At 39.8% G+C, this 15,433-nt stretch overlaps 1 protein-coding gene across 6 annotated transcripts in view; it reads left to right on the plus strand.

Moving 5' to 3' along the window:
- APP (amyloid beta precursor protein) overlaps nucleotides 1–15,433 on the plus strand; it is a 253,679-nt gene that overhangs the window by 201,757 nt on the left and 36,489 nt on the right. For all 6 annotated transcript variants that reach the window (XM_061627883.1, XM_061627879.1, XM_061627880.1 and 3 more), the window contains 2 exons: nucleotides 1,341–1,469; nucleotides 3,979–4,078. In XM_061627883.1, the coding sequence (XP_061483867.1) occupies nucleotides 1,341–1,469; nucleotides 3,979–4,078 (229 nt within the window). The remainder of the gene's footprint in view (nucleotides 1–1,340; nucleotides 1,470–3,978; nucleotides 4,079–15,433) is intronic.

Genomic DNA, 15,433 nt, shown 5'->3' on the forward strand with positions numbered 1-15,433 from the left:
ATATGTCAGCACAGTTAGTTCTGCTTTCTAGATTCATACCTGCCTGTGAGGGACATCAGGGAAGCTTTAAAGTTCATGCAGTTGCTCAAACAAAACTTATTTTAACAATGTACTTCACACTAAGTCTTTTGCTTTGACAAAACTGCAGTTGTTGCCCTTCATGTTACCAAAGAAATTGCAGTGTTACAGTCTGTGGCATTGCACTGGTACTATAAACTAACCTAGAAAATCAAACTGGGTGTTGTGAGTTAGTGATGCTGTCCCCAGAACATTTTATCAGATGTGGTGTAATTTTATTTATTAAATGTCTGGATTTCTGAATAAGAAAGCTCTTAAAGCTGTTCACAGTAAGGTGTTGTAGAGCAAACTGTAGCACATCTAAGAATATACATGTAAATAGCTGTAGAATTTAGTCTAAAAAAGCATGATTGTGTTACTTAATGCAGTTATGCAGCACAAAAAGGAGTGGGAATTAAATGTGTTGAAGGATATAGCAGGTCTGGAGATACTTGGCTATATGCTATCTTAGCTATCAAATAGCCAGAAATAATAATTGCATTTCAGTTTACAAATAATTCTGTAAAATACAGATCAGATGCTGGATACTGTGAAATTTAGATTATTAATATTTTAAATGCATTATTTTTGCTGCTGTTTGGATTATGTGCTTATATTTCTGTTGGGCCTTATTAATTATTAGTGGATTGTTTAATCTTACTGTATATTATGAGATGTTTTGATTAATCTATTCATATTTGTGTTGCTATTTACATGTTATGCCTTGTAATGAGTAGTGTATTATCCTGGAATGTTATGTTTTCCTACCTAGGTTTTTCTGAGCTCCTTTGAGTGTGGTTTACTATGATAAAGCAGTATACAAATAAGCAATGATGATGAGGATAGCTGTTCTGTATCAACCAGCTGTTTAGGATTACTGCTTCTGTTCCTTAAGGCTAGTGTAGTTTCCTCCACAGATTCAGAAAATAGTGTTGGGGTATTTCTTCCTTAAATGGGCAGTGCCCTTGTTAGCATACCTTTTTTCCACAAGCTAGTATTCCTCTAAAATGGAAAAAAGCTTTTCACCCCTAGGAAGAAGAGCACTTAGGTCTCCAGGGTGTGTGTTCATAAACTCACAGTTGTTACTGTCCCTTGTACTGTGTTCAAACAGTTTTTCTCATATGCCTGTGCTTCAAAGGACTACGTCTTCCTACTAGCGCAAATACTAGCTGCCTTTGTACTTAGAATGTATGTTTTACATGTTTCTTAAAGATGGCAGTGTACAACACTGCTCTGAGCTCTATGAAATGAAAATGTGGGTTTGGTTTTTTAAACATCTGCAGCCTCGACACGTGTTTAACATGTTGAAGAAGTATGTGCGTGCTGAGCAGAAAGACAGACAGCATACACTCAAACACTTTGAGCACGTCCGTATGGTGGATCCTAAGAAAGCTACCCAAATCAGATCTCAGGTAAGATGCCCATCACAGAAAGAGGCCCCAAACTTTTATTATTTTGTGCATGTTAATTTCTCATGACTGCTTGTTAATTAAAGAAGCATAAAATTAAAAAGAAATTCAAAGCGTGCAAAAAATCATGGTAGGTTAGTATCCCTTTATATACTATCCTCTGGTAATATCTGCTAAAGATTTGATACTTTTCACTTTCAGTTAATGCATTTATGATTTTTTTTTGTAGTTTGGGCTTTGTGCATAGATTATATTTTTGTCAGATGCTTCTCTTTGGACTAAATATATCAGCTACCTATATTTTCCATCTGCCCATATGTTACACAGCAGTTACCCTCACTATATTATTATTTTCATATAGTGAGTGACCGCACTGCTTATGAATATATGTAGCCCAGCACAGTAATTGCTTTGTAATGGGATTCTCATAGGGCATCCCATTTTACAGGACATCCCATTAGAGGCATTTCCATGGGGAAAAGTAGGAGCTGATTTGCAGTTCAGCATTCTAACCCCCTATGGATCAATTCAGACATTTCTGGCAGGCTGCCAAAAATCTGTTAACTGTATAGGCAAACCTTATTAAAGCTGTAATGGTCCAATGTGTGTTGTCCCATGGGTCATGCAGTCAGATGCCAAATATGCATGTTAGTGCTGGGGATGTGTTGCCATTGGCATATATATTTTGCATGCAATCTACCAACTTACAGTAGGGAATATTTTAAATGTTTCCATATCAGGCACTCCTATGAATAAGGGTTTTCTGGTGGCTGGTAGGTATAATGTGTGGAACATAGAGCCTTACCTCTCTGCCAATAGTTCAGTTATCTTTTAGTACGGCAACCAGGGATATCTCCATACTGCTGAGAAAATGCTTTCTTTTTCATTTCTAATTTCTTTTTAAATGCTTCCTAACAGTAAGGTTTCTGAATTGTATGCCACAAATTTAATAATTCCCTTTCATATTTATGCAGGAATAGAAACCGGCAAAGAAAGTATAAAAAATTAAAATAGCAGTGTCTAAACTTCTTAGGAACTTCTGTTTCAATCGATAGATTCCATAGAACAGAAAAACTGTAAACGTTTAAGAAAAAACATCATGAAAACAAAGGAATCTGCCTGCCATGAATCACCTAAAGTTTCTGTCTTTGCAAACTTTTAGTCACTGGTAGGGAAGAGAAAACTCTGGGTAGAATCCAGTGTTGCGTGAATGGACTTCCACTTGCTCAGTGGGACTTCACCTTCCTCTCCTTATCCCTTGTTCCCCATGCTTCCTCAAAAACTGCTCTGGAGGGTCCCCCAGTCCTTTGGAACAGATTTTGATGGTGTACAGGATGGAGGAGGAAGTAAAGATTGGTTTCGCAAATAGAAGTTTATTCTGCTCATGCTTAGAAAGCATGGGATATAACTTTCTGACTTTCATAGCTGCTTCCTGTTTATCTGGGTACGTCCCCTGCATCCTCTCCTTCCTGTCAGTCCCCAGGGCAAGGTAGGCAGATCCAGTCCATGCAAGGGATTCTTCCTGTTGAACATGGACTAGAAATTCCTGCACCTGTGTGTTACCAACCTTGTGTGCCATGTTGACAGTAGTTTTTGTAGGCCATTTTAATGGGTGTTAATCCTCCTTGGCATTGGTGGTAACACTACAAAGCATACTGTTGAAGACTTCGACTTAGCTCTTCATGACATGGATGACAGCAGTGAATTACTTACTGACTTTCTAATGCAACTATAAAATCAATAAGGTTGATGGGACTGCAAATTTTCTTGTTCTCTGAAATATATTTAAAGTTGCAGTGGTAATATCCACATTTTGACAGAGATTCCATGTGTTGAGAGCTCTTGGGTCCAAAAAGTGAGTAAACCTGTTGTGGATGAGGTGGCACTCCCCTGGAGAAGTTAGGTTAGTAGCTTGGGGGTGCTCTTTGACATAGTACTGACTCCTAAGGCCCAGGTAGCTTCAGTAGTTAGGTGTTTATTTCTGCTGAGGCTGGTTCATCAGCTGTGTCTCTTCTGGATAGAAATAGCTTGGCAGCAGTGTCCCACACTGATAACCTCAAGACTGTATGATTGTATTGTGCTGTACATAGAGCTGCTCTTGAAGATAGTTTGGAAGCTACAGCTGGTGCAGAATGCAGTGGCCGAGATGCTGGTGGGCAGTACTGGCCAGGCTCATGTTACACCAGTTCTTAAAAACTTGCATGAGTTGCCAGTGTGTTTCCAAGCCTATTGCAAGCTGCTTACATTGACACACAAAGCCTTAAACGATTTGGGCCAAAAATACCTGTCAGGTGTTGAGATCTGCCCCTGTCATTGTATATATTTGACGTCTGATCAAGATACTCCTTTCTGCACAGGCCTTTGGGGGTGGAAGATATTACTTAGTTTAATTATATTGAGCAGTATGCAGCCTGCCCTGGAACCACATGGTGAAGGATGGGCTATAAATCGCTATGTATAAATTCTATTTGTCTTGACACATCACTGCAAACTGATTTTTTTTAATATTTAGGTTATGACACACCTGCGTGTGACATATGAACGCATGAACCAGTCTCTTTCCCTGCTTTACAATGTGCCTGCAGTTGCTGAGGAGATTCAGGATGAAGTTGGTAAGTTGCTGTACTTTTTGTTTGGAAATTCTGCTGTCCTGAAAGTAATTTGACTGTTTATGTTCATCTGTAGCAGGGTAGGAAGGAAGGAATTAAAAACTATGTGGTCTCTTGGAATGAAAAGGGATGCTGATAAAGAACACCAGAAGAAAGCTTTCATATTACAATGCTGATAAAATGCTGTGAAAGGGCAGGGAAAATTAATACAACATAGTTGATAAATGGCTTGCTTGGAGAGACTCTATGTGGAGAAAAAAATAGTGCTTTCTGTCTGAAGGTTGGGACATCCTAAATGGCGGTGTTTTGAAAGAAGGAACAGCTTTGCTGTATTTTCATCCAAGGTATACAAAATGTTGTAAGCTGTCTTCTGGGTTCTGCTGTGGACTGAAAATTGTATATATGTTTAAAATTATTTATTTGTTTAATGAATTTCTAGACCACCTTTTAGGGCAGGTGTGGGGAACCTCTGGCCCTCCATATGTTGCTGAACTACCAGCTTCCATCGTTGCTGGCCATTGGCCATGCTGACTGAGGCTGTTGACAGTAGTAGTTCAGACACATATGGAGGGCCAAAGGTTTCTCACACTTGTATTTATCCTCCTGAGCAGGTTGTATTTTATTGAGTTGTAACCCAATTCAGGAGGGTAGTTCTTAGTTAAGATTGTTTTATATTTTAGAACTCTTTTATCTGCTACTATGTTTTAACATTGCAAATAGTTTTATTGATATTTTCAATAACTGATGATGATTATCTACCATTAAACAGGACCTAATCCTTTAAAGTCAAATATTAGACCATTACTAACACTTGTTATATGAAGCAGAGTTTTATTTCAAAGTGTGCAGAAGAGTTTCCAAAGGCATTTCCTTACCTTAGGGTACCTAGATTCGGCAATATATAATATAATTTTATTTCATGAAAGATTGGGACATCTTATGCAAATTTCAGTACTTAAGTGATGGTGGAACTGTTAAAACATCTGTTTTGCATCTGGTTGCTGGGTATTTTTGTCTTGGCAGATATTGGGTTGTACTCCATTACTCAGCTCTTCATACAATCAGGAGGCATTTCTTGCTATCCAAACTGAATCTTCGTTACTGCAACTTAAACACTTTGTTGCTTGTTATTTCTTTTGTGGTCCTACTAAACAGAAGATACAAACACTTAATCCTTTTTTTTTTTTTACACTGGCTTGAATCTTAAGATATGTTTAACAATGGAAACAACAAAATACCCCCATTATACTGCTAAAAATAAGAAAACTGAGGGGTAGTAATCAGGAGTGGAAGGACTATGGGCTCAATTTGATTCTTGTATTCAAAACAAATTCCTGGGCTGAGAATTATTTAATTCTAAGGGTATTTTAGCTGGCTGTGGTTGGTGGATCTCAGTTTTTTTGCAAATAAATAGAGTGGATATGAAAAACCTAAAGTCTACCCATCATGAGTATTGCAGCAACCCTACAAGGTACGTTTGTGTTAAAATGACATGCTTTACTCTAAAGCTATATGATGTGTCTGTTCCAGGCAGCAAACTTTATTGGATACAGCCATTACCTTGTGTTTGATGTCAGGTGTGTCTACTTTTACTGCATGACAGGGGAGAGTTGCATAGAAATGAGCAAATCCATAATTGGTTTATTCTCCATTTGTGGGGACACAGTAGAAAGGTGATATTGCACATTTAGGAATTCCCTCTTTGACAGTGTTTTGAAGAATCTTATCTCTGCCTTGTAGTTTCATTCTTGCCAGCACTCCTTCAAACCATGCTCCAACAACCCTGTTTAGTGCAAGGGTGGCCAGAAGGTAGACTGGAATCTATTGGTAGATCCTGGGAAATTTGTAGTCAATTGGCAAAAGTTTTTGACTTCTAGTGGTTTAACAATACATCAAAACGACAGACATCCCTTGGAAATTTGACAAATAAACTTGTAAAAGCTAGGAATGGATCTATGTATGGAAATACTGAGTTAATCTTCCCTCTGATACTGAAATGAGAACATATGCAGAAAGAAGCAAGATCTTTACTGCAAGACTATGCCAACAACAGTGTTCTCCCACAAGTGGCAGCACTGGCATTCACTGGGTGGGGATGAGACAAGGTGTCTGTGAGCTTGGGGGAATTCAGGGTTAGTATTGCCCTCTTGCAGGAGGTGAGCTGCTGCCACTCAGTTCCCTCATGTGCCACTGCTAATCCCTGACATCCATTATTGGAAGAGCTTCAGTTACGTTTCTGTCTCCTGGCTTTCAGGAAGAAATATAAAGCACACAATTAACAGTATTTGAATTACTACTGATTCCAGTTGGTTATAAAAGATAAAGGATACCAAGAAAGAAAAGTATACTAGGGTCATTATTATTATTATTATTATTATTAAAATATTTCTGTCCCGCCCTTCTACCCCATAATGGCGCACTCAGGGTGGCTTACAATAAAATTGTGCACATACATAATAAAATTGTACACAATAAAGAACACAAAAACATTAAAGTAAATTAAAATACATAAAATACAATTAAAATATAGAGGTATCACAGTGTGAACCTCTGGCAAGCCAGTGTGGTGCAGTGATAAGACAGTTAGGCTAGAGCCTGAGAGAGCTGGGTTCAAACCTTACTCAGCTATGAAGCTCACTGGGTGCCTTTGGGCTAGTCACCTTCTCTCAGCCTATGTATGGACTATGTATGTCACCTTGAACTCTTAGCAGGAAAGGAAGGATATAAATAAAATAATAAATAAAATAAGGCTACGATCCTATGCACATTTACTTGAGGATAACCTGCACTCTACAGTGAATGTTACTTTTGAGTAAACCTGTTTGGAATTATGTTGAGACACATTTCAACTTCAAAGAATAACTATTTTCCAAAGCTTCTAATATTTATTGATGACAATAATTTCTGAGCACTGTTACTTAGCCATTAAGTTACTTTATTTTTGCATTCGTGTCTGTGGCTATAATTTAATACATCCCACATGGGTTTGGAGCAAGTTTTAACCTGACTTTTTTTAAAAACAAAAACAAAAAATACCTATTTGTGGCACAATTGTGAAGGGTAGCTGTGCTACTCTGTAACAAACAACAATAAAAGAGTCCCATGATGATGCATTGAAGATTTAGCAGGCTTATTATAAATACTATATTGATTGACAAATCATCTAGTCTGTAAAGGAAATAATTGAATTTAGATGTTTCAGCTGCAATTCTATACTCACTTGCTCAGGAGTAAGCCCTATTAAACTCAGTGGGACTTACTTCTGAGTAGACATGTATAGAATTGCACTGTTTACATCAAGAAGTCACAGAGTTCTTCAAATCTCTGCCTAGTTGTCTGGTAGAGGTTTATGTCCCTGCCTACTAGTAGCTGCAGCAAACTGCTACTTAGACCTGAGCTTCAATCAATGCTTCAGACTATTTCCTAACCTTACCTTGGCGTAAGTCTCAATGAACTGAGTGGGACTTACTTCAGAATAGAAATGGTTAGGATTGGAATAAGAGTCCTCAAATGCTGTACTTCAGATTCCTAATCTCCCCACCCCCTTTATGGTTCCCTGCCTCCTTCTGCATTGTCTCAAGAGTCCAGAATAAAGGAGCCAACTTCAGACTCTTATCCCTCCTCACATCTCTTTCTCCCTCCCTCACACTCACTTGCTCTGCACCTTCTCTCCAGTTGACACTTTAAGCCTCACTATGCTAGTCTTTCCCCTCTCACATTACTCAACTTTCCCACTCCGACACTGACACGTGATCTCATTTCTGGCTAGCAGCATCAGGTCCTGCTAAAACACAGACTCGCAAAGGCTGTCCCCAGGGAGAAACTGGCACACGATCAAAGCCAAGTGGAGAGAATGCAAGGACAGATCAACATGTGAGCAGAATACTCGTTTCTTCAGGGGACACCTGTGTGGTGAATTTTAAAATCATTATATGTAGACTCTTTCTCAACAGCAGCTGAACCTAAGTACAGGGGATTTGTACCCAGGTACAGAGTAATGTGAGAACAGCTCCCCCTAAGCCAACACTGCCAAGCAGGCTTGCAATAGTGTACTGAAACAAAACCTCATGGAAGTCACAGAGTTCATGTAACATTTTTTTTCCTAAGCACAAACGTAAACAAACCCACATACAGCATTTCTCCACATTGTGCAACAATGAACAAGATATATAGTGATGGGGGGATCAAGTGCAATCTTATATCTACACCAGCCTATATAAACATATGCACACAGGAATACACACATTCCCCCCATCCCATCTTCTTGGAATGTTTGCCTGTTGCCGGGGGGGGGGAGCAGAGGATTTGCAGAAATCACTGCCTAGTTGAATTCAAGAAACTCTAGGTTCTTGTGCACCAGCTTGCCCAAGATGGGCACCAGAGATGTGAAGGCTTGGGAGGGAATGGAAAATTGGGGGGGACTTTTTTCAGTTTCCCCCATTTTTTCCCAGTTTGGGGGGGGTTAAAAAAACATTCTTTTTCCATTTTCCCCTTTTTTTCTTTCCAGGCCTGTCACAGGAACAAAGAGGGAGAAAGCACCAAATAATTGTCGGGAAAAAAAAAAAAGAGCAGCAAGCGCTGGTGCTATTAAGATGATTTTGTTTACTTTCCTTCTTCAGGACCTAAAAACAAAATAAACAAGAATAATTTATTGTGAACAACACCGTGGTCATTACTACAAAAATATCTATATAAGAATTTAGAAACCACATCCAATATTAAAACTTGGCATCCTAAAAACTTTATACTCATTAATTAGAGGTATATTCACCTCATTTACATAACATAAAATATTTATATGCCCTGACCTTTGACAAAATAATCAAAGAAGTGCCATTTCTTACAACTGCATAGCAATTAAAAACTCCTGCCCCCTCCCCACCCCAGGCCTTTACATCTCTAAGGGAGACTACTGCTTCCTAGAAAACGGAGACTTTGAAAATAACCACCACTATGAGAATAGTTGCCTTTGTGGCCATCGGCTATTTCAGCAGAATAAATAATTTGTGGATTTGTGGTCAGTAGTAGGCATTTTTTTTAGCTCAGCATGTGTTAGGATTCTAATAACGTGAACCACTTTATAAGATGATAATGTTAGCTAGAAGGAGAAATTAGTGTGTCTAAATAAGGCCATCAGGTGAAAATGCTGAACAATTTTTAAGATTGGAGACCCGAGTCGGATGGATTTGTAATGAAATGAAGAGGTTAATACCTACATTACTGAGTGGACCATTGCATAACAAGCTTTAAGAACATAAGAAGAGCCTGCTGGATCCGGCCAGTGGCCCATCTAGTCCAGCATCCTGTTCTCACAGTGGCCAACTAGTTGCCCATGGGAACCCCACAAGCAAGACCTGAGCATGAGAGCACTCTCCTTTCTTATGGTTTCCAGTAATTGGTATTCGGAAGTATACTGCCTCTGACAGTGGAGGCAGAACATAGCCACTTTGAAGCGGAGCTGGTGGAAAGAGCCATGTGAAAGAAAGCTCTATGTGCTATTTTGAAAATATGTATTCCTAAAATGCCTCTTTACCTGCAAAACCAAATTTTAAATATTTTAATCGTTTAAAATGGGATTGCCTGTTCAGTAAACAGTGTAGGCAGGTGCATGAGTGAAAAATGCCAATAAAAACACCATGATGAATGCACACAAAACACAGCAGGCATAACTAGAACTCTCTGAATTGTGGAAAGTGCCTTTTTAAAAAAAACAAACAAGAAATTAGGAAATGTGATAGGCACGAAATTCAAGAATGGAAAAGAGTTAGGCTGCAATCTTACACCTACTCACTGCAAGTGACCTCAATTTGAACTCAGTGGGACTAACTTCTGAATAGTTCTGTATAGGATTGCACTGATTAGGTAGAAACTGTTTTTGTCTTGAACTTGGGAAGCTACTTTGGTGTCCAACGTTCTAGGAAACATTTTAAATAGATAATTAGGAAATTAAACGCTTATTTTGAAATATGTTAGCTATAAGCATGTGCAGCCGAGAAAGTCCCAAGAACTTAATTATGGCATGGTTCAAATAATTTGCACTTAATGCTCATTTCAGCTTGTCACTAAGTGAATTATTAAGAATCCATTCTTTGGGCATTCTGGTTGATGTCATTTATTCTTCGGCTTCTTCCTGTATCGTCTTTCACAGCTTAGCTACCTAGATAATGAAATGTCACAGCAATGTCTTGACTAGCTAGACATGTACGTACTGCAGCATCTATTCCAATTTAAAAAATTGGGGAGTGCTGGCATTGATACTAAATGAATACATGCTACTGGTTTGGGCCAGTCCTGGGGTCACTGGATGTCAGTGAGAAAATGGATTCATCTATGTGTTTCTTGCAACAAATCTGGATAATACAGAGACAAGCGAGTTGCCCAGGAGGATATGTCTGCCTTTGTCAATCCCTGTGATAATCACGGTGCATTGAGGTGACACATGCTATGGTTCATATCAGGTCACGCTTGTGGCTGACTATCCACAGAGCTGACTAATATCATTTGTTCATTCATAGATGTTTACCCTGTGGATATACTGTCTGCCCTGTGGTTTGTCAGCAGAAATAAAGAAAGTAGCAGAGTCTAGAGGACAGAGAGGAAGCTTGCAATATATATTCATTAATAGGCAAAAAATCTTTGCGGTTTGAATGTATCTATAGCCAACAGATATTTCTATAAAACCTTAAAAAGCAGGGAAATTGGGCAGCTATAGTGAATGTACTAGGGGAGCGGGAGACCTGACCTTCTCTCTGAGATATTGTACTGCCCTACAAATTTGTCAAAATGCAAACACAATTTGGGTTGGTCTTTCATACTCCAATCCACTTCCTGTGTACGTTGGAAGAATTTGGTAACGTATGCCTCTGAGCATATGGTGAGTGGTGGCAACACGTGCAATCAACCCAAATAACAGAAACAAGGCATGTGCTGTGCTGATCTTGTTTTAGCAGGGAGGAAGCAACAATATTAAGACAGTTGATACAGTTCAGATAGTCACTTTAAATATATCTGATTTACTTTGGAATTTTAGTGAAGTTTGCTATAGTACATCATTCTCTTTTGCTTCTGTTTCTGTGAATATGTGAAGCACAGCAACACTTTGCATCATTTACTCTAAAAAAAAACCTCAAAAAACAATTGTGGAATAATGGCACTGACTATTCTGCAGAATAATCTCCAGTGGACATGAGGAGTGTCTCAGATTGCACAAGATAAAAGAGTCTAAGGTGAAATATATTCTAGTGATATTCTAGGTGTGCTCTATGTTTTTAATTTACCATGCCCACCCTTTCTTAAGTGGAGTGGTTTAAGCATAGCAGGCTGAAAACATGCATCTTGGGCAGGCCAAGTTTGTTTTTTTCCAACAGCTAGATTCATTGCTTAAGTATCAACATATTGTAATCAGTGTGATTTTACATCAAAGTTGCAGTTTCAGATTCAACTGTTAATGCATCCAAAAGAGAAATAGAATATAACCTCCAGTTTGAAACACAAAAGGCTGTCTTCATCTTCATATGACATTGACCAATAAAAAGGCTTTGAAATTAGTAAAAATAAAATTGACAAAGATTTCTAGGATGAATAATGACAGAAATATACTTTTCTAGGTTAGATTCTCTGTAGACACAGTAGTAACACAGGAAAGACATAAAGTAAGAACACCATCAACAAACATTCAAAAAATGTAACTCCATCTTTGGCGATGCAATCCTGATTGGAACCGACCAGAGGGACGGCAACCCTGGACTTAATCCTCAGTGGGGACCGGGACCTGGTGCGAGATGTAAGTGTTGTTGAACCGATTGGGAGCAGTGACCACAGTGCTATTAAATTAAACATACATGTAACTGGCCAATTGCCAAGAAAATCCAACACGGTCACATTTGACTTCAAAAGAGGAAACTTCACAAAAATGAGGGGATTGGTAAAAAGAAAGCTGAAAAACAAAGTCCAGAGGGTCACATCACTCGAAAATGCTTGGAAGTTGTTTAAAAACACTATCTTAGAAGCTCAACTGGAGTGCATACCGCAGATCAGAAAAGGTACCGCCAGGGCCAAGAAGATGCCAGCATGGTTAACGAGCAAAGTCAAGGAAGCTCTTAGAGGCAAAAAGTCTTCCTTCAGAAAATGGAAGTCTTGTCCGAATGAAGAAAATAAAAAAGAACACAAGCTCTGGCAAAAGAAATGCAAGAAGACAATAAGGGATGCTAAAAAAGAATTTGAGGAGCACATTGCTAAGAACATAAAAACCAACAACAAAGAATTCTATAAATACATTCAAAGCAGGAGACCATCTAGGGAGACAATTGGACCCTTGGATGATAAGGGAGTCAAAGGTGTACTAAAGAACGATAAGGAGATTGCAGAGAAGCTAAATGAATTCTTTGCATCTGTCTTCACAGTGGAAGATATAGGGCAGATCCCTGAACCTGAACTAACATTTGCAGGAAGGGATTCTGAGGAACTAAGACAAATAGTGGTAACGAGAGAGGAAGTTCTAAGCTTAATGGACAATATAAAAACTGACAAATCACCGGGCCCGGATGGCATCCACCCGAGAGTTCTCAAAGAACTCAAAGGTGAAATTGCTGATCTGCTAACTAAAATATGTAACTTGTCCCTCGGGTCCTCCTCCGTGCCTGAGGACTGGAAAGTGGCAAATGTAACGCCAATCTTCAAAAAGGGATCCAGAGGGGATCCCGGAAATTACAGGCCAGTTAGCTTAACTTCTGTCCCTGGAAAACTGGTAGAAAGTATTATTAAAGCTAGATTAACCAAGCACATAGAAGAACAAGCCTTGCTGAAGCAGAGCCAGCATGGCTTCTGCAAGGGAAAGTCCTGTCTCAGTAACCTATTAGAATTCTTTGAGAGTGTCAACAAGCATATAGATAGAGGTGATCCAGTGGACATAGTGTACTTAGACTTTCAAAAAGCGTTTGACAAGGTACCTCCAAGCTTAGCAGTCATGGAATAAGAGGAGAGGTCCTCTTGTGGATAAGGAATTGGTTAAGAAGCAGAAAGCAGAGAGTAGGAATAAACGGACAGTTCTCCCAATGGAGGGCTGTAGAAAGTGGAGTTCCTCAAGGATCGGTATTGGGACCTGTACTTTTCAACTTGTTCATTAATGACCTAGAATTAGGAGTGAGCAGTGAAGTGGCCAAGTTTGCTGAAGACACTAAATTGTTCAGGGTTGTTAAAACAAAAAGGGATTGCGAAGAGCTCCAAAAAGACCTCTCCAAACTGAGTGAATGGGCGGAAAAATGGCAAATGCAATTCAATATAAACAAGTGTAAAATTATGCATATTGTAGCAAAAAATCTGAATTTCACATATACGCTCATGGGGTCTGAACTGGCGGTGACCGACCAGGAGAGAGACCTCAGGGTTGTAGTGGACAGCACGATGAAAATGTCGACCCAGTGTGCGGCAGCTGTGAAAAAGGCAAATTCCATGCTAGCGATAATTAGGAAAGGTATTGAAAATAAAACAGCCGATATCATAATGCCGTTGTATAAATCTATGGTGCGGCCGCATTTGGAATATTGTGTACAGTTCTGGTCGCCTCATCTCAAAAAGGATATTCTAGAGTTGGAAAAGTTTCAGAAGAGGGCAACCAGAATGATCAAGGGGATGGAGCGACTCCCTTACGAGGAAAGGTTGCAGCATTTGGGGCTTTTTAGTTTAGAGAAAAGGCGGGTCAGAGGAGACATGATAAAAGTGTATAAAATTATGCATGGCATTGAGAAAGTGGATAGAGAAAAGTTCTTCTCCCTCTCTCATAATACTAGAACTCGTGGACATTCAAAGAAGCTGAATGTTGGAAGATTCAGGACAGACAAAAGGAAGTACTTCTTTACTCAGCGCATAGTCAAACTATGGAATTTGCTCCCACAAGATGCAGTAATGGCCACCAGTTTGGACGGCTTTAAAAGAAGATTAGACAAATTCATGGAGGACAGGGCTATCAATGGCTACTAGCCATGATGTCTGTGCTCTGCCACCCTAGTCAGAGGCAGCATGCTTCTGAAAACCAGTTGCCGGAAGCCTCAGGAGGGGAGAGTGTTCTTGCACTCGGGTCCTGCTTGCGGGCTTCCCCCAGGCACCTGGTTGGCCACTGTGAGAACAGGATGCTGGACTAGATGGGCCACTGGCCTGATCCAGCAGGCTCTTCTTATGTTCTTATGCAGGTGTTGCCACCACTCACCATATGCTCAGAGGCACATGTTACCAAATTCTTACAAGCTGCACACAAAGTGGATTGGGCTGTGAAAGACCAATGCAAATTGTGTTTATGTACATATGGCAGTCCGATATCTCAGAGTGGAGGGCAGGTCTCCTGCTCCTCTGGTGCATTCACTCTAGCTGCCCAATTTCTCTGCTTTTTAAAGTTTGATAGAAATATCTGTTGGCTATAGGTACGTTCTTAAACCGCAAAGGGTTTTTGCCTTATTAGTGAATTTCTCTGTTTTTTAATCAGGAGGGAAGAATTGGGATCCTATGCAAGTTTGCTGAGAATGGATTGATCATTTGCATGGTTATTTTCAATGGGATTTACTGCTGTGCAATCATGCGTAGGATAGGTGAAACTGATCTGGGGAAGGGGCAGGGAGGGGTGGAAGGGTGGGGTAGGGAGGGAGATGGGGAGGGGTAGGGTGGGGAGGAGATTGGGTGGGTGGGAACTGGGCAAAGGAAAAGCCCCTTTCATTTTGACAAGGAAAATATCAACAGTATCATTATTTGGGGGGGAGTTCCCCAATTTTTTTATTCTACAGCAGATACATGTAGTCTCCCACCCAAATCTAAACCTAAGCTGTCCCTGGCCACATCCATAGCAGACATTTATTCCACTTTAAACAGTCATGGCTTCTTCCAAAGAATCCCAAGAAGTGTAGTTTGGGAAGGTTGCTGAGAGTTGTTAGGAGACTCCCTATTCCCCTCAGAGGTACAATCCCCAGGATTTTCTGGGAAGAAGTGCTGACTATTGTTGAATAAAAACTCTTCACAATGAATTTAGGAGAAACTGTCAATTGGACAGATGTTTATTGCACTAAAAAGAAAATACTGATGGCCATCAGGAGAGAGTGTAAAGACGGAAGTCTCTCTACCTGAGGCATAGTTACACACACTTCCATAGGCATGGCATGCAAGCATCAAGGTTACCATATTAGGAAGCAATGTTATACACTTAGGTGGAGTCTTTGTATACGGGTTAGGGTACAAGTCGCAAGGCACAATCATGTTTCCAGCAATGACTCGGTTTCTTACTGTAAAGTGCCTACTCTATTACAACATTTTCTCCAACCACTTCTGCTTTTTGGTTACACAGCGGTTCTTAGTCATGCTGCTTGCCTACTTCCT

This window comes from Rhineura floridana, chromosome 5, assembly GCF_030035675.1.
Source record: "Rhineura floridana isolate rRhiFlo1 chromosome 5, rRhiFlo1.hap2, whole genome shotgun sequence".
Lineage (NCBI taxonomy): Eukaryota > Metazoa > Chordata > Lepidosauria > Squamata > Rhineuridae > Rhineura > Rhineura floridana.